General features: G+C 48.3%; 1 protein-coding gene across 1 annotated transcript in view; it reads left to right on the top strand.

The window, feature by feature from the left end:
• Positions 1-14,002: 14,002 nt before the first annotated feature.
• Positions 14,003-19,652, top strand: part of Itpkb (inositol-trisphosphate 3-kinase B) — a 95,088-nt gene continuing 89,438 nt past the window's right edge. Inside the window, exons 1-2 of the mRNA XM_021197793.2 lie at positions 14,003-14,313; positions 15,674-17,786. Of these exons, the coding sequence (XP_021053452.1) occupies positions 15,873-17,786 (1,914 nt within the window). The 5' untranslated portion in view covers positions 14,003-14,313; positions 15,674-15,872. The remainder of the gene's footprint in view (positions 14,314-15,673; positions 17,787-19,652) is intronic.

A 19,652-nucleotide genomic window follows, 5' to 3' on the forward strand; every position in this document is an offset into this window, starting at 1 on the left:
AGACTTCTCATAAATTATAGTTTATTTGCAATTCTGTTTGCATTCATTTAAGTAACCTTATGATGAAAATGAGTGTTAGCACTCGGATGCCCTTGAGAATACATTTCCTTTAAAGGTGGGATAAGGAGTTGGCGATCCTTGTGTTCTAGTTATGAAACCACTCAGAGATTCAGAATTAAGAGAAGTTAAAAAGGCTTTGCTACTTTTTAAAATACAGATTATAAAGCAGCTGCATTGTAGCTGACAGGATTTGAAACCTGGGATACTCAACTCCTAAGGCCAAGATGAAGGACATTGGCCTCTTAACTTGCCTTGAGAGTAATTCAGCCACAGTAGGAACTTAATTTCCTGTCTGAATGAACAGATACAAGGATGGATGGATGGGTATGTGTTGGGTAGGTGGACAGATAAGAGGGTGGGTAGATGAGATGGGTGGGTGTAGATGGGTGGGTGTTGGGTGGGTGGGTCTGTAGATGGGTGGGTGTTGGGTGGGTGGACAGATAGGTGGGTGGGTCTGTAGATGGGTGGGTGTTGGGTGGGTGGACAGATAGGTGGGTGGGTCTGTAGATGGGTGGGTGTTGGGTAGGTGGACAGAGAGGAGGGTGGGTTGATGAATGAGTGGGTAGTGGGATCATTTGGGTACCACTAGCATCTGTTCATTGAGTTACAGCATTCCGCTGACATTTTTATACCTGTTAGAGGAATTTGGCTCTGAAAGGGGGCACTCCTTTTTTAAACAAAAGAATCGAACTTCTCTCTGCTAGAGTGAAGAATTCATAGTTCACAGACATTTATGGCTAACAGGCTTCAGCAATCATCTTTCCTAATGCCCTTTTATGGTGAGCATTCAGATAATTATTTAATGATTATTCCATTTTTTAAACAGGCCAAACTCCATTTCACTTCTTCCTTATTAATTTATTTATGTATATATGTTTTGCTGTGCCGGGGATGGAACCCACATCCTTGGGCACTCTGGGCAAACTCTTTGTTTGCCACTGACATGCACCCTGGGGCCTGTAAGTCATCATCAACCAGTTTATTTAACCTTCTCATTCTTCAGTCTCACGGCCTATAAAATAGAGATAAAAATATTGTCTACTTCTCGGATTAGCGTTATAATTAAATGCTTAATACATGTCCATGACATAAAGTGTTGAGAATAGCACCTGGCACTTCATGCACATTTAAATAAATATCAATGTGATTATTACTACTTAATGGCAAAGACTTGGAATTAATAGTTGAGTTGCAAATCAATTCCTTAACAGTGGAATTTTTATTTATTTTTCTTATCATAGCTTTACTATGGAATATTAGTTTATATGTCACTCTGCTTGGAACTAGCTCTCTTTTCCTTCCTCCCTAACCTCTTCCCTTCTTTCTGAGGCAAGGTCTCCTGTAACCCAGGTTGTCCTTGAATTTGCAACGAAGCCAAGGTTGATCTTAACTCTTTATCTCCCTGCCTCTACTCTCCAAGTGAGAACTACAGCTTTCTGATTTTTGCCTAACGAGGGCTCTACTCTGGACTCTTCTGCAGTATCTACAGGATGGGACCATGCAGTGGGGTCCCTGGAGAAATGGCATTCCAGCCTTCCTCCCCTCTTACCATCTGTCGTGACCTGAATGGTCCAGTCACGGCATGCTGCTTACTGGTCAGCTTCCTTTGGAAGGACTGTTTATTTCTGACATCAGCATGTGGGCATCCAGGCTTCCTTTGGGCTTCCATTCTCCACGTGCTGTGGGCTGGTTGTCATGTCACCTTGGGATGAGAGGATTTGGATGGAAAGCTTCGGGCAGTTCCTCTGGCCCCACCCCCGGAGGGGATGCTCCTCTGAAGCTGCATCTTCAGGATGCTTGCCCCACCCCACCCCCAGCCCCCAGGATCCTGTAATATAGCTAATGAGGCTGGGCTCCGAACCAGGCGAGGAAGAACACCAGCGTCAGGCTTCATCTTCTGAGTTCTTCCCTAGCAGGAGCATGAGGCCTTTCAGTGGGGCGAAGGCCATTCTGGGAGAGGCTCCTCCTTCCTCCCCGGCCCCCTCCTCCCTGCCCTCTCTACATGTTTTAGCTTAGCACACGCTAGTGCACAGAACAGACACAGTTAAGGTTTATCTATGTTGCTTTTTTGCTTCTTTTGCGACAGGTCTGATATTTCCAGACTCATCTTCCACTCAGTCCTGCCTCCTCCTTCCAAGTTCTGGGGGTCTAGGCCTGTGCCTTTAAGGCAGGCACACAACAGATACTGTTGATGACACCCCAAGATCATCCCCTCCGCTGGGAGGCCTGGAGAGCACCATAAAGGGAGGTTTGCGTGGGTGATGAGAAGTAAAGCAAGTGATCTCAGCACTAGGAAGGCAGAGGCAGACGGGGTTCTGTGAGTTCTGGGCCAGCCTGGGGTACATGGTGAGTAAGATCCTATAGAAGGGGGAGGGGCAGAAAAAGGAGCAAGAGGAGGAAGAGGAAGGAGATGAGAAAGGAAGAGGAGGGAGAGAAAGATGAGAAGGAGGGAGAGGAGGAGGAAGGAAAAGGAGGAGAGAAAAGAAGAGGAAGAGGAAGAGGAAGAGGAAGAGTAGAAAATCTATATAGAAGTCAGAACCAGTTGGCTTTGGTTGTGATGTTTATCATAGCAACAAAAGCAACCTAGAACACATAGCTATCAATAAACTTCCCAACATGCTCAAGAATGTCATTCTATGCTTTCTTCCCGAGTTCTGAGTACCTCTCATCCTATACTCCAGCCTCACCAAGCCCCGACTCTCTGTGTAAATGCCCTTGCACACAATGTGCCCTTGCTATTGGACGTCTTCTGTTGCCTGTCAAATGCCTATTCATCCTTTAAGGCCCAGGAGAACCCTGGCCTGCTGTGTCTTCACCTCTTCTCTTAGCCCAAGGTCTGGCCACACCAGTGATTCCCTGGTACTTAGACAGCTGTGAGCTCACACACCACACATTAAATGGTCATTCTTTTTAAGCCCCGCTCCCTTCTGAGTGTGTGAGTTCTCTGAAGACAAACATCACCCTTCTTCACCGCCTTCCCCTTTCCTTTGTTTGCTGCCTGGAAAGACCCGGTAATGGTTTGATGTATGAGTGAGTGGTATTAATAATGCCCAGAGCTCATAACTTGGGCATAGGCTGTGTTGGTGGAAGCGGCTGTGAGCACCTGAAGCATTGCCTAAGGACAGTTTGCAAGCAATAGAGATATAATCTCTGCCTGCACCTCACCGTGAAGGGAAGGGGAAATGGAGGCAGGAGGAACTTCCTCTTCTTGGCAGAGATAGCTTCTGTATTGTGCTAGAATGTTGCAAGGTAACACATTTCAAACCTCTGCCCTTAAAGACTCAGGATGGAAACAACCTTCCTTTCCCATTCCAAAAACCCCTAAGGACCTGAGCATGCAGCACCCGCCCTTACCCCCCTACAACACTTGGGAGGTAGAAGCAGGAGAACGGGGAGTTGAAGATTCACAGCCATCCTGGACCACATGAAAGCCCATCTCCAGAAACAAAAAACCAGAAATGATACAGCCTGCTTTCCTTTCCTCTTCCTGGACTTCCTGTTGAAGCCCCCTCAAAAACCAGGCCTGCTCTATCAAACCCCAAGGGAAAGGCTCCACAGAAATACATGGGGAACCACACACTCATGGTCCTGTTCTTACCATTTATTGCTGTCCTCCAGGGTCCCCAGATGTCACACAAGTACAGCTAAGCAGAGAAGGGTACAAAGGCTGCATCTTACGCCACCATCATTTAAGATTTCTGTCAATGACAGGGTGTCTTGGTCAGGGTTTCTGATGAAACACCAGGACCAAAAGCAAGCTGGGGGAGGAAAGGGTTAATTTGGCTTACACTTCCACATCATTGTTCATCATGGAAGGAAGTCAGGACAGGAACTCAAACAGGGCAGGAACCTGGAGACAGGAGCTGAGGCAGAGGTCATGGAGGGGTGCTGCTTCCTGGCTTGTGCCTGCTGCCCTGGCTGGCCAACAAGCCCCAGAGACCTGTTTGTTGCTACCTTCCCAGTGCTGAGAACTATGGTTTCTGGGTTTTGTTGTTGTTGAGTTCTGGGGATCAAACTCACACACACACACACACACACACACACACACACACACACACGCCTATGAAGTGAGCATTTAATGGACTGAGCTATCTTCCTAGGCATAAAGTGTTTCCTGTAGTTTTTGCTCCAGGTGGACCTCGCTAGTGGACCTCGCTACTAGCCCCACCCAGGTTCCAAACACAATAATTTTTTTTAAGATTTATTTATTTATTTTATGTATGAGTACACCATTGCTCTCTTCAGACACACCAGAAGAGGGCATCAGATCCCATTACAGATGGTTGATAAGCCATCATGTGGTTGCTAGGAATTGAACTGGGGACCTCTGGAAGAGTAGTCTCTTAACCGCTGAGACATCTCTCCAGCTCCACACACATTAACTTAATTTTCAACCTGCCTTATGGCTCAATGGCTGGGTGCTTCTAATCTCCCGCGGCTAGCATGCCCTTGCTCAGCACTCTTAGCTCAGCACCCTAAATCTGCCCTCAACTTTAGCTGCTCAGTTACCTTCTCCTTGTTTAGCAACCCCAAACTGCCCTCAGCTTTAGTTGTGTTTCTTATCTCCGGCAGAGGGCTGCTCCGCAGGAGATCTCACAGGACAGGTCACCTTTTCTCCCTCCAAAGAAAAGCTTAAATCCTCTTCTATACCACATGTCTGCTAGCATGCCTGAGGGGACCCGGAAGCCCCGCCTATTCTGCCTAGCTCATTCGCCGTTAGCATCTTTATTGATGGATCAAGAACCAATTGGTGGACAGGACCTTAGCATCAGCACCACCCCCTACACTAAAGTACAGTCCTGACCAGACCTTTCAGCAGGGGTATTTAAATGTGTAAGCTCACACTGAGATTTACAGAGTGGGACCTCACTTGTCTGCCTTCATCTCTTCTAGACCAGCTGTTTCTAGACAGTGAAGAGGTGATATATTTATTATCCCACCCTCAAAGAACGGTTGTCCCCAGGTTGTGGATCTCTGTGTTTGATTTGCAACAAGTCAACCCACCTATGTAATCTGTCACTCAGATGTTTGAGAAAGTCAATTGGAAATGAGATAACTGTATCAATGTCCACATGGAATTGGAGCATTCCCATAATTAGTGGGTTTCACTGCCCAAATATTTCCAATCAACTTGAGTTTCCCTTTCTGGTACCACAGATGCCCCTTCAGGGTCCCTTCCCAGGTGATTGTACCTGGTGACAAGTCTACGGTCAAAATAACCATCACACTTGGTTACTAGCTGGTGTTACTGGGACACAGTGGAACGTTTAAAAGTAGGGGCCTAGTCTGAAGAAGGTAGAATCCTACTCCCTTAATCTTTGCTCCCGGGCTACCCTGGATGAACAGCCTCTCTCACATCCGTGTCACCTGTCTCGATGAACTGCACCACATCAGGCTCAGAGGCACAGTGCCAAGAGATTGTGGACAGAAACTCTGAACCAGAACAAACCGTTGTTTTTATAGGTTAACTAACTCAGGTATTTAGTCACAAGGACAGAAAGCTGACTAATACAACCATAAAATACTCACTGAAAGAGGAGCTCATAGGAGACCCATTAGTAGGCAAGGCAGACATCAGCCCTTCAGCAAGTACTTAAGGACCTTCTCTCTCCTAGGCAGAGCAGATGCAAATGGTATGAGGTATCAAACCGGAGAACAAAGAGAGTTGCCGAATGCCAGGGGTGCCTTTAGTAAATAGTGAGTGTGTGGGTGAATAAAGAATGAACTATTATGATGGAGGGTGTGTGCAGAAAGGCATCTCACCAGGAATGGGGGCAGGGCAGGGGAAGTGAATGCTCTCTCCCTTATATCAACCTGGAAGCATAACGTTCACTGTTTGCATGTGCTCTCCGGCATTCTGTCACCTGTCACACTGGTAGAGGGCAGCAAGCCTGTGTGTGCATTAACATGTGTCTTTAAGTAAACGTTTTCCTGTGAGTGCACACGTGTGTGTGTGTGTGTGTGTGTGTGTGTGTGTGTGCACGCATGCATGTGTACATGTACACATGAAGACCAAAGTGGACCCTTGGGTTGGCTGGAACAGAGCTGCTCTCAGCCAGCACCCAAGGATGGACACAGGACTATGTGAGGCCTCAGAGGTCTGGGATCTGGGATTCCACCAGCTCATGGGAGTGACTTTCTGTCTTTCTCTCCACGGTTTGCACCCGGCAGTTTCTTTCCACTCAACACATTGGTTCCAGGCTCTCTTGGCTCTTCGTATCGCCTTTGTTCACTCTTGGCCCTTCCCATAGAGCTCTCTCTCACTCAGGTCTCATGGGCCCCAGTATTCTTCACTGGGTCTCCATGGCGAGGATTCTGAACTTCCATTAGAAGAATCCAACTCTACTTCTCGTGTTTTCATGCTAAGGTACCAGCCAGCCTGGGGATGGCATTCTTGTTCACCATGGCCTAGTCAATCATGGGCTCAGAATGATGCAGTGGCACAGAGCATCTCCATGCAGGGAGCCTGGCCCACACGTCCTCTTGGCAGAGTTTGTGGGCTGCCCACTGGCATCTTTGGTGAAGCTGTGTGCACCTGGATATGTGCATAACTGTCTTGGGCTTGTGACATGTTGGCGTTTCTGAAGAGAACAGAGAGGAATGGCTGGACAGGCTCATAGGTCACCTCCCTCAACCCATGCTGTCCATCTGGAGGTAAGACAGTGTCAGCCTGAGAACAGGAGTCCTTGAGAGCCTAAGAAACTCTGCCTGAGGCAGGCTTTATGCTAGCATTAAATCTTGGATTTTATTTTTTTAGAACTTGGTGCTAGCGGATTGAAGGTCTACTCTTTAAGAAAACATAACGCCTGGAGTATTTAACACATACTGTTTCATAGATCCTCATAAGAATGCTCGGAAGTTGGGCCGGAGAGATGGCTTAGAGGTTAAGAGCACCAGCTACTCTTGCAGAGGTACTGAGTTCAGTTCTCAGCAACCACATGGTGGCTCACAACCATCTTTAATGGGATCTGATGCCCTAAAATAAATAAATAAATAAATCTCTCTTAAAAAAAAAAAAAAAAAAAAAAGCCGGGCGTGGTGGCACACGCCTTTAATCCCAGCACTCGGGAGGCAGAGGCAGGCGGATTTCTGAGTTCGAGGCCAGCCTGGTCTACAAAGTGAGTTCCAGGGTAGCCAGGGCTATACAGAGAAACCCTGTCTCAAAAAAACAAAACAAAAAAAAAGACCGCTTGGGAGCAGGACTATAACGCGTGCCATTTTGACAGACCTTCAAGCTGAGTTGTGGCTTCTTGCTAGGGATGCGCGGCTAGAACAAGGACATGGTATCCTCTGTGGGAGCTCTGCCCCCTTCTATCTGCTCAGCGTGGACTGAAAAGTGGGCCGGTATGTTCCGGATGTGCTTGTTGCCCCCATTAGACTGGAGGCAGAGGCTGTATTCTCTGTATGGACCATGGGCCTGACACACAGTTCACATGCAACAGTGGATCACCCAAATGAATGCTTTCTTACTGTCTCCAGATCAAGGGGGGAAGTGACTGGGGACAGGACTGAGAGAAAGGACCAAGCAAAGCTGCTCTGCTGCTTCTGGCCCAGGCCTGGGAATCCATGGAGTGACCTCCCTCAGGGACAAAGCTTGGCCTTAGTCATGCCTTGGGCCCATGAGGTTTCGACCAGCAAGGTCTATGGAGTGAGGGAAAGGCAGAGGAGACCTTTGCCCTAGCCATGTGTGGTTGTGGAACATTCTTCCTGCTCTCTGCAGCTGGCAAGCCAGCGACTTCCCTGGGGTGTTCATTTCTTGGTTCTTCTGCATAGCTGTTGATGGCCTGATTAGGTTTTGTTTCTCAACTTAACAAGCACATATAGACCTATTCACTGTGGAGCTAAAAGTCTAAGGATTGAGAGGTAATTAAACTAGGGTCTCAGCCTTTGAAAAACCCTGATAGAGGACAAAGATAGAGGCATCAACTGTTAGCTGTAGTGTCACAAATAACTTACATATGAAGTGAAATACTGACGTGGTGTTAGTCCAGGGAATACAGTGAAAATATCAACAAATGACTCAACATTCATGATGGCTAATCTCAGTTGTCAACTTGGCACACTAAGAAAAAAAAAAAACTTTCCTTTATCAGACTGGCCTGTGGGCATGTGTGTGAGGCATTTTCTTGATTGGTAATAGAGGGAAGAGGGCCCAGCCCACTATGGGCGTTACCATCCCTAGAGAGGTGAGTGTAAAAAATAATAATTCTTTTTTCCTTTCCTAGCCCATGCTCCTGGAATGATGACTCTGAGACTAATTATTTATAAATAAATGCCAAGTCTATAAGCTTTGACTCATTTTCCAACCAGCTCATAACTTAACCCATTCAGACAATTCTGTGTCTTCCCCACAGTTTTACCTCTCCTCACTCTCATGCCTCCAAGTCCGGGGACCAGTCTCCTGAGTTCAGCTGATTGGGTGATTTATGTCTATCTTCTCAGCATTCCAGGGTGAGTCTCCCCAATTCTAACCTGAACTCATCTACTTGCTGGTCAGTTACCTCTCCTTCAGTCCCGGCCTCTTCTGTCTCAGTGCTCTCCTCGCCCTCTGATTTCTTTCAGTCAGCTTAGATATTTAAAGCTTTCTGCATGTTGTGATGGTCAAGAGTCCACAGTTCTCCCTCATGAGCAGTGTTCCAGGGTACAAGCAACAGCCAGCTCATCCCCATTCACTTCTATATAGATAATACAATCTTTTCTCAATTGAAATAAAGCTGCTATCCATATTTTTGCATACATATCATATGTATTGTATGTATGTGTATATGTATGTATGTGTTTATGTTTGTATGTATGTTGGTATATATTTATTTTACCAGTCTTGGAGAGTGAGCCCAGAGCCTTTCACCTGCTAGGCAAGCACTACTTCACTGAGTTGTGTTCCCTGAACACTTTTCTTGTTTTCAGTAACACTTAAAAGTTATTGTTCTTCTGTGTGTATGCTCTTTGTTTTGCTTATGGCAGTGACTCACCACGTAGCCCAGGCTGGCCTTGAACTTCCTATGCCTTCTGCTATCTGAGATTATAACTATGTACCACATGCCCACTTCTGTGTGAACACAGCCCGAGTTCAGATCCACAGCACTTGCATACATAGCCAGGAGTGCTGGCTCGAACCTTTAATTCTAGCACTGGAGGTGGGGGCTATGGAAGGTGGATCAGTGAAACTCACTGACCAGCCAGGCTAGGCATACCAGGGTAGTGAGAGACCTTGTCTGAAAAAAAATAAGAAAGGAAGAAAGAAAGATCTGCATTGACCCTTGACCTCCAAATGCACATGTATACATCTATCTATCCATAACTACATACTACACACACACACACACACACACACACACACACAGAGAGAGAGAGAGAGAGAGAGAGAGAGAGAGAGAGAGAGAGATTGTTTACCCAAAATCTCAGGGATTTTTCTGCTTTTCTTCTTGAGACAAGATCTCATGTATAGGAGGCTGGCCTTGAATTTGCTATGTCGTAGAGTGTGAGTTTGAATTTCTGACCCTACTACCTCTACCCCCAGTGTAGTACATTACAGCTACAAACCACCACCCCTAGTTTATGTGGCTCTAGAGTTCAAACCCAGCTTGTGACTACAAGGCACTTTACCAGGTGAGCCAGTCTCCTGTGTGTTCCTGTGGAAGTTTCATGTTTGTACATTTAAAGATTTTTTTCATTTTATTATATATGTATGGGTGTTTTGCCTGAGTGTATGTGTGCTCACACATATGCGCAGTGCCTGTGGAGGTCAGAGAGGGGTTTGGATTCTATGGGACTGGAGTTACAGATGGTTGTGAACCTAAGTCAGTGCTCCTAACCACTGAGCCATCGCTCCAGCCCTGGGTTTTAAAGTAACTCTTGATAGCAGGTGATGTTAGTTTTTCTATTTTCTTCTTTGTCAAAGCTATTTTGTCTCTTCTAAATTCTTGTGTTTCCCTATGACGCTTATGAAATAAAAATACAAAACGAAAAACTACTGGGATATTCTGCTTACATTGCATCTGTTAGTAAATTTGAGAAGAACTGGCATCAAGAACATTGAGTCTGGGAGAAGAGATGGTTCAGCTTAACCATTAGCTGAGCACTGACTGCTCTTCCAGAGGTCCTGAGTTCAATTCTCAGCAACCACATGGTGGCTCACAACCATCTGTAATGGGATCTGATGCCCTCTTCTGCTGTGTCTGAATACAGTGACAGTGCACTCACATACATAAAATAAATAAATCTTTAAAAAAAGAGAGAGAGAGAGAAAGAATATGGAGCCCTTTAATCTATGAACATGGCCCATCTTTCAGTTTTTTCAGGTCTTATTTTTTTTCTTAGCACTGTTCTGTGTTTATTTTCCTCCAGATCGTATACATGTGTCTTCATGTTTATCCCTAAGTAACTAACAGCGTTTATCGCTCTTACTTCTCTCAGCCTCACTGCTGTAGAATGATCACATGGTCAAGTCCTAACTTCAGTGCCTCAGAATGAGATTAAAACAAAAAGGTGGATCTTTTAAACAGTAGTTAGGGTTAAAGTAAGTATGGTAGTTTGAATATGCTTGGCCCAGGCAGTGGGGCTAATAGGCGTGGCCTTGTCAGAGTAGGTGTGTCACTCTGGGCATGGACTTTGAGACCCTTACCCTAGCCACCTGGAAGCCAGTCTTCTCGAGCTATAGACCTCTCAGCTCCTCCCACCCCATGCCTGCCTGGATGCTGCCATGTTCCCACCTTGATGGTAATGGACTGAACCTCTGAAACTGTAAGCCAGCCCCAACTAAATGGTGTCCTTACAAGAGTTGCCTTGGTCATGGTGTCTGCTCACAGCAATGAAAACCGTAAGACACTAGGTATGATATATTCTACTCCAGTAGGATATGTTCTACAAGAAGAGGAATCACAGCACATATAGATGAAGATCATATGAAGGTCCAGGAAAGAAAGTAATTTGTAAGCCAAGGAGAGAGGCTTTAGAAAAAAACTAACCCTGCTGTTACCTTAATCTCATGATTCCACCCTCAAGAACTATGAGAAAATAAATCTCTGTTGTTTCAACTAACTGGACTGTGGCCCGCTCTTAGTAATAATAGAAATATAACACATTTCCTAAATTTAGTTGTATTTCTGGTGCCTTTTTATAAATCCCACTAGATTTCATTTTCTGCCCACACACATATTGTGTTCAAGCAATAGTTTTACTTCTTTCGCCCTAAAGGTCTTTTATTTCCTTTTCTTGTGTGACAACACCGACCAGGACATCAAAGGTATCACAGCAGTTCAAACTGGCTTTGTATTTGCGGTGTATTTGAAATGGGAGTGCTGGGATTATAGGCACATGGTGCCTCATTGAGCCTTTCAAGTACAACGTTGAACAAGAGTGGTAAGCAGAGATACCTAACCCCTTATGGTAGAGCACATCTGCCCAGTCAGTCCTTCATTGTTAGAGGATGATGTCAGCTAAAGATTTTACACCATCGCTCTTTATGCATATTAATTTTATAGCATCAATCGGTAAAAATCCCACCCCAAAAGCGAGCAAATTTGGGGGGGGGTGTCCCAGAAATGTTAGGGAGTAACTAGTTGTAAAGAACTGGCATAAGAAGAGTAGCAACAAGCATAGAGCCTGTGAGTGGCCCACAGAGCACTGATCAAGCTTTACCAGCTGTGGTACCAGGGTTGCTCAAATGCCACACCTCTTTGGATTTTAATTTCTAGTGTAAATGAAGCCTGTAACAACACCTACCTGACAGTGTTGTTATAAGGTTAAAAATGTGCAAATTGGTTTTTTTCTCTTTTGTGTGTGTGTGTGTGTGTGTGTGTGTGTGTGTGTGTTAGAGGTAGGGAGGGGTTGCTGAGACAGGATCTCAGATACCCCAAGATGGTTTTAAACTCTCGATGTAGCTAATAGTGACTTTGAACTTCTCATCCTCCTGCCTCCACCACTACAGTGCTGGACTACAGGTACATGTCGCTAGGCCAACAAGCCTGGTTTGTGCAGTACTGAGGATCAATCGCCAGGCATGGTGCGTGCTAGGAAGGCATTCTGTTACCCATACTATGTCCTTAGCCCTGTATACATATTCAAAATGTGCCTAAACCAGTGTCTGGAAAGAGCAAACACTACGTCGAATTGTTACGTTTGCTTTACCTTGTGGGAGCCAGCTAGAGTCTACGGTAGGACGTAAAGGCTGCCAATCTGGGGACTTTCACCCAGCCAAACCCTCTCAGTGTCATGGTTAGGACTATCGTCTGGTCTCCCTTGCGTCCAAGCCAGAAGTTCCATCTCCATGTCCTGTCTGACAGCAGCTGACTGGCCAAGGATTACTCAGAGACTAAGGGCGTGTTCCAGCAGCCTTCGTTTCTCACTAGGGAAGGATGGTTGAATCACCTATGAGAGACAGTAGCAACCGGGAACGGCCTCTCAGGGGCCGGCAAGGTAGAATTCTGTGGGAGCTTCGCTAGGCTCTTCAGTTGGTTTATCACCTCTCAGATTAGACCTTGAGAGCTTGAGTCTTCTGGGTTGGGTAACTCCTCTTCCTGCCACTAGGGACCAAAGGAGGGAGTCTAGATAGAGGTGGCTTCTTTGTCTCAGGGTAATACTAGAACACACACAGGACAGGCATCTTTATTCAGCCCCATTGAGGGTGAGAGGCAAATCAGGTTCAAGCCTTTCGGGGCATGTTAAAAAAATAAAATAAAAAATAAAACAAAAACAGAAAAACAAAACAAAACAAAACCAGAAAGGACTTGTCTGATTCCAGGAATTCTTGGCTGGAAGGGCTCTTGGTTTCAAATTTGCTTGAGTCTTTTCCTGACCAAGTTGCAGGTTGCTTTGCTCACTTCAACGGTATTGTTACATAAACAAGTAAGCTGTCTGCTTGCTACAGGCGGTCAGGTTTTCCGTCCGAGGTTTGGCTAATCAGGAAATATGGGCGGATTCAAGCTTGGGATTCTTAAATCTCCTAAGCCTAGCAGCTGTGTTCCCTGTTTCCACTAAACGCTAGAGTGTAAGATTTAGGGAATTATGCAAACCAGGCTTGCAGTGCCGGGTGGGTGGGGCTTAAGTGTGTGTGTGTGTGTGTGTGTGTGTGTGTGTGTGTGTGTGTATGGGGGCAGGGAGTGTTCCCAGCCCTCCAGTGTTGCCTGGTGCCCCCCCCTCCATTTATTTGAGGGTGGAGTAGAACCCTTGAAAACTCAGGAGTAAATTCACAGGAGACTGAGCAAGTGGTTCAAGACATTGATCAGCCCCAGGACTATGCTTTTTCTTAAAATAACTTTTTGAGAGTTGTGTGCAAAAATACTCGATCAGCACAGTCTCTGTGTGCATTTATAGATAACTGCTTAACGCAGAGCTCCTTCACACATCTAGCCTACAAGACACTCAGCAGCTCACAGCCCAACCAGTCTTCCAAAATTCTACCCTGATGCATTAAAACCTGCAACTGTGCAAGGAAACGCCCTGCAATATATGCAATATATCTTGTAAAAAGTTGCCTATTGTAGTGTACAAGTACACACACTGCTTATACAGAATATCACCCCTCTTTCAATGCTAAAAAAAATTCTCCCACTAGCAGCTTTGTTTAGCACAAACACTCAAAACTTTATTAAAAAACAGTTTTCAAAAGTAGCTTCATAAAACTAGACACCAGCAAACCTTGGTCGAGGGGTGGAAAATAAATCGTATATCTTTAACCCGCAGAAGTTAAAGCCTCTTTTTTTTGTTAGCTAACAATGGAAACTTTTTTTTTTAAGTGTTTCCCTCCCTCGGTTTGCCAAGCAATAGAAAAAAAAAAAAAGAAGAAAAGAAAAACTTGTTCCGCTGAGTTCAACCCCAGACAGGCTCACAACTTCCTTCCTGCTTTCCTCCCCCAAGCCCCCGCCTCTCTGCCTCCTCCCCCAACCCCCAACTTTTTTTTTTTTTTTTTTTTTTTTTTTTTAAATCTTACATTGAACAAACACAGAAGTAGCCGGGAGCAGACGCTGACAGCGGTAGTGTCTCCAACCAAGCACAGAGTAGCAGAGCAGCGCAGGGTCGGCCTGGCGGTGTCCCCTCCGGGATCGCCTAGTCCCTGCGCCGGTACATTCAGCCTCGTTGCACCCCACTTTTTCTGTCTTCCATAAGTTGTTGCGGAAACCCTTTGGGGGCTGTTTGGTTGTTTGTCTTTTTGTTTTGTTTTGTTTTTAAACTTTAAGTCACCTGGTCTGTACGAGCCCGGAGTCCCCGGGGCATGTCGCCTGCACGGGACCTGGGAGTTTGAGCAAATTGCAGGTAAGCGTGGCGGCTCCTTCCTGGCCCTTGTCTCTGAACCCTCTTTCCGCTCCATCTGTGCTGGGGTTCCTCTGGGTGTTCCGAGGTCCGAGCACAGCACAGAGGGGAGGGTTAGAACGGTGGAGAAGGGAGGCTGATTTGGGACGGTAGCGTGGCGTGGCCTTGGGGGCATAGGAGGCGATTCTACTTTCCCACCGCCTTCCGGACCGCTGCGCCGCGGCCACCTCCCCGGCGTGCTGCGGGCGTCTGGGGCTCGGCTTGCCCGGCGGCTCCGCTGGCGCCAGGCGAGGCTGCCCGGGATGCGCGAGGCCCTGCCCTCGGCCGGCCGCACTGCTCCGGGGCTTAGCATGCCGGACTCCGGAAAGCTGCAAATTCTCAGGCCTGCACAATTAGAAGGCCTCCGGGCTGCAACTGTGCAAGCAAGCCCAGAGTTCCTCCGAGGGGTGTGGGTCCCAGAGGGGGCAGCCGGGTCCTCGCTAACAGGATGCGCGCAGGGCATGAGGACATGCACTCCCCTCCCAAACACACACACACACACACACACACACACACACACACACACACACACACACTCGCTGCAGGGTCTGAGGGGACAGTAGGGAGCCACCAGGATTGAATCCAGTGCTGGATACTGCAGAGTTTCCTCTCTAGCGCGCACGCGTGCCCACATTCACAAAACACACTTGTTTGGAGAGAGACAGACATCAAGGATAGTGCTGAAAAGTGCCTGGGCCGCCCCCCCCACCCCACCCCCTCGCGCTCTTCCCGGCCTTTCATAGGCCGAGAGGCATAGCCCCAGTCCAGGATCAGAAAAAAAAAAAAAAAAAAAAAAATAAAAAAAAGAAAAAAAAAGGCGGGCACACAAGTCCCCTTCCAGGTCTGGGCTCCAGCAGCGGTTTGGGGAAGGCAGGTCCGGGTCAGGTTCCCTGTGACTTGGTCTCTGATGTCCTGAGAGGGTGGAGCAGGGTTGCCTGTCATCCTCGACAGCCGGTGTTTGCTCTGGCCAAGGGATCCTGGCCAGTCTCGCGGAGGGAACCAGCGAGTTGCACCTCCTCCCTCGGCCATCCGCGTGGCTACCTAGGCTAATTTCAGAATTTGGGATTCTAGGTGTTCTTGGAGCTTATCACAAGTTGGGGGAGGTGGACCACGGCCGGAAAAATACCAACAGAGGCCATATCGAGGCGGCCCAGCATGCCTCCTCACTGAGCATCACAACCCCTGTAGGCTAGACATCCAGGGGCACCCCGTCCCCAGCAGATTGGGGTCCCGGGGCTCCCTTTGCTCTCTGCGGGTGGGCTCTCTCCACCCCACCCCCTTGATGCCTTCGGAAATTCTGACTTTTCTCCTTGTGTCTCCACAGCAGCGAAATCGTTTATGGAGCTTGGGGCGGGGGCCGAGTCCGCGATCTTGCCCCGTGCCCGCCGCCTAGGCCATGCTGCTCCATCGGCGCGCGGAGCTGCGGCCGCCGGGCCTCCGGGACTAAGCCAGGAGCCGCGGGAGGAGGAGGCGCCGGCGGTGGAGCGGGACGGAGAGCCGCGGCGGCGGGCGGACCCAGTACTATGGCTGTGTACTGCTATGCCCTCAATAGCCTGGTGATCATGAACAGCACCAACGAGCTCAAGAGTGGCGGCCCCCGGCCCAGCGGCAGCGAGACGCCCCAGCCCTCTGGGAGGGCCGCGCTGAGCCCCGGCAGCGTCTTCAGCCCTGGGAGAGGCGCTTCCTTTCTCTTCCCCCCAGCAGAGTCGCTGTCGCTGTCGGAGCCCGGGAGCCCAGGGGGCTGGCGCAGCGGCCGGCGCAGGCTGAATAGTAGCAGCGGTAGCGGAGGTGGCAGCAGCAGCAGCAACAGCAGCAGCAGCAGTGGCGTGGGCAGTCCCAGTTGGGCTGGCCGCCTGCGAGGGGACGCGCAGCAGGTGGTGACGGCCCGCATCCTCTCCCCACCTGGGCCAGAGGAGGCCCAGAGGAAGCTGCGGATTCTGCAGCGCGAGTTGCAAAATGTGCAGGTGAACCAGAAAGTGGGCATGTTCGAGGCGCAAATCCAGGCACAGAGCTCTGCCATTCAAGCGCCCCGAAGTCCGCGTTTGGGTAGGGCTCGTTCGCCCTCCCCGTGTCCCTTCCGAAGTAGCAGCCAGCCCCCCGGAAGGGTCTTGGCTCCGTGCTCCCCAAGTGAGGAACGAAGAACAAAATCCTGGGGAGAACAATGTACAGAAACCCCAGATACCAACTCTGGAAGGAGAAGCAGACTCAGCACACACCCCTTGAAGGACAAGGAGGGAGTAGCCCCTCTTTTAGCCAGCCCGACCAGGTTAGGGACTCAGAGTCCATCTACTTCAATGAGAATGGAAAGAGGTACCCTGGCCAGTCCCCGCTGTGGCTCACCCACACCCATGGAAATTGACAAGAGGGTTGATCCCTCACTGGAGCGCTTTGGAACTAGCTTAACGTTGGCTACTAAAGTAGCAGCTTCAGCCGCAGCCGCTGGACCACACCCTGGACATGATCCTGCCCTTATGGAGACAGCCTGTGAGCTCGGGGGCATGCGCCCCTGGGAGGCCCAGATGGAGAGACGGGGGCAGTTTCTGGGCAGGGAGACCGGCTCAGCCCCAGAGCCTGTCCGGACCCACATGAGAGAACCCCCTGGAAGGGTGGGAAGAGGAATTCATTCTGTTGGTGGGCAGGGCTCCCGGACACCTGAAGTCATCAAAAGGCCAGAAGAGAAGGCTGTGACTGCCCAAATCTCAGAGCCCTCCGAGGACCCGAGATGGTCTAGACTGCCTGGAGACCTGGGTTCCATAGGATCTGAGAAGGGAGGAAGTAGGATCTCAGGGATGCGAGGGCCCCAGCAGACCCTGGACAGTGAGAGAGAAGGCTCTCCAGCACTGGGCTTGCTTGGGGGCAGCCAGGCAGCACAGCCAGGGGGCAGGGGTGTGGAGGCAGGCGTTCATTATGGCAGAATGCTGGAACCTTTACCACCTGGGGAAGTAACAACAAAATTGAAAGAACCCCAATGCTTCCCCGGGGACAGGATGGGAATGCAGCCTGAGAGTTCCATAGTTTGGCCCAGTGCCATGGCGGAAGCTCCCCTGATCTGGACACGTGACACAGGGGTGCAGTCGAAGGGGACTTGGGGAAGCCAGCTGCGAGACGGAGATGCTCACCCTAGCTGCCAAGAGATGCCCCCAGACCAGAAGGACAAGGCCTCCTTAAAAGAGGGCTGCAGCCCCAGCAACATCCCGGCCATCCCTGCAGTCATCATTACAGATATGGGTGCTCAGGAGGATGGAGGGTTAGAGGAGATCCAAGGAAGCCCTCGGGGTCCCCTACCTCTGAGGAAGCTGTCGTCCTCCTCAGCCTCCTCCACTGGCTTCTCCTCTTCTTATGATGACTCGGAGGAGGACATCTCCAGTGATCCTGAGCGCACGCTGGACCCCAATTCAGCCTTTTTGCATACCCTGGACCAGCAGAAGCCCAGAGTGGTGAGTGTTGCCGCACAGTTTTTACAATTGGAGCTTTCAGCAGACCTTGGATGCTCTGTGCATCCTCCTGGTTTTCTTACTTCTTGCTGAGCGGGAAAGACCCTGAGCAGGGCTCTGGTAAAGTCACAATATCTCTCTATAGGCGGGTTTAATGTGGGCACAGTCTACCAAGCACTCTGAAGACTTGGCAATGAGTTTAAATTGTTCTTACGGTATATGTCTTTAAAAATGGGTCTGAAGGAACATAAGATTCGTGTATGTCAACCATAATAAACCTTCCTAATTTCCAAAGCTGGTAAGCAGAGATGCTCTGCGTTGCTTTGACTTGATGGAGTGAAACACTTCATTTCATGGTTTATTCAGGCTGACAAAGATATCTATTGGCTTAACTCAGTCTCTACTACTAAGCAGAAATGTGAGTGATACGATTCTGTGACAGGCCCCTGACCTCTGCAGATGTGGTTGTGTGGTTGATCTATGGTTTGAGCAACCATTGAGATTCACATGTAAGTTAGGCAGCAGTTGCTGTATCAGTGTCAGTCAACGTAACTAATATGCAGCCTGACGTGTGAGATAAATGGAAAAGTATCGCTTGAGCCAAGTAGATCCTTTCTTTTGTAGCTTTATTTGACTTGAGTTGTCTGAGTTAGGCATAAGGTGTCTCCTTAGGAGTATAAGTTGGGACAGGTCCATTTCTGGTACATTTTTATATGTATGTTCATTTACATGTATGTACATGTTTACCTGTATGTTCACTACACTAACTCTTGGTCTGACTGAGGCAGTGACAGATGTTCTTTCCTACTATGTGGTTAATCTCATTTTGGGACTGAGTTCAGTCTCTTTTACAAGGCAATTGTTGAGGCTAGCTCTTCTAAAACAGGATGGCCTTTCTCTTGCCTCTCCATGGAGGATGGGGAATTTCCTTACCTGGCATGCAAGAGGTTGTAGGGCTTCCTTGTGGGGAAAGACACATGATATTTTTAGTGGGTAGCCTTCTGGTTTCATCTTGAATGTGAGATTCCACCCATTTGTACCCCAATAACTTTCTCCATCCTTCCTGGGTGTATTACAATTCCACTCAACACACTTTACTAAGTAATTCTGAACTCTAAAACACAATCCTTTCCGGCTTCCATTTCAGAAATCATGGTCTAGTTTTGAAGAACAGCAATCTCTTTCTGTTTTCTGCTGGTAGTCTATCTAGAAAGACAAATGTGTTTGCAAACAGGAGTCCTAATCAGTCATTATCTCCTTTAGAGAAAGGGCAGGCGGGCAGGCAGGCAGTCTGCCTGCAGGGGACAGTGGTCATAGGGCAGCTGGGAATTGCATTTTTTTGAAGGTGAGGCTCAATTTCTCTGCCCTCTGCCCTGCAGTTACTAGTAAGTAAGAGAGGGTCTTCTCCCCATTTGTTTTTGAAACCCCGAAGCTGGGCTGGCACACCCAAATAGCTCTGAGCTGTTATGCAGTTTCCACTTGCCCTTTCTGTGGTGGCTGAGCAGCTCCTGCCCACTGCTTGCCAAAACAGCCCATACATGCATGTTTGAAAACAAAGTCTTGTTTGGGAGTGAGTTAAAGGGGAGATAAATAATTACAGGTAACCGGTAAACTGCTTGTTGTTGTTGTTGTTCTTCTTCTTCTTCTTCATTTGTCTGATTAAAACCAGATAAGTAACTAGGGAGGAACTGGAAAGAGAGGCTCAGAGGTGAGACGCTGTTCACTCCACCTCCTGCCTTTGAACAGGTTCTTTTAGACACCCACAAAGTGGAGCTAGGGAGAAAGACATCACCAGCCTGTTTTGTTCTCTGAAGCATGAGAGAGAGAGAGAGAGAGAGAGAGAGAGAGAGAGAGAGAGAGAGAGAGAGA

This window comes from Mus pahari, chromosome 5 (genome assembly GCF_900095145.1).
Source record: "Mus pahari chromosome 5, PAHARI_EIJ_v1.1, whole genome shotgun sequence".
NCBI lineage: Eukaryota > Metazoa > Chordata > Mammalia > Rodentia > Muridae > Mus > Mus pahari.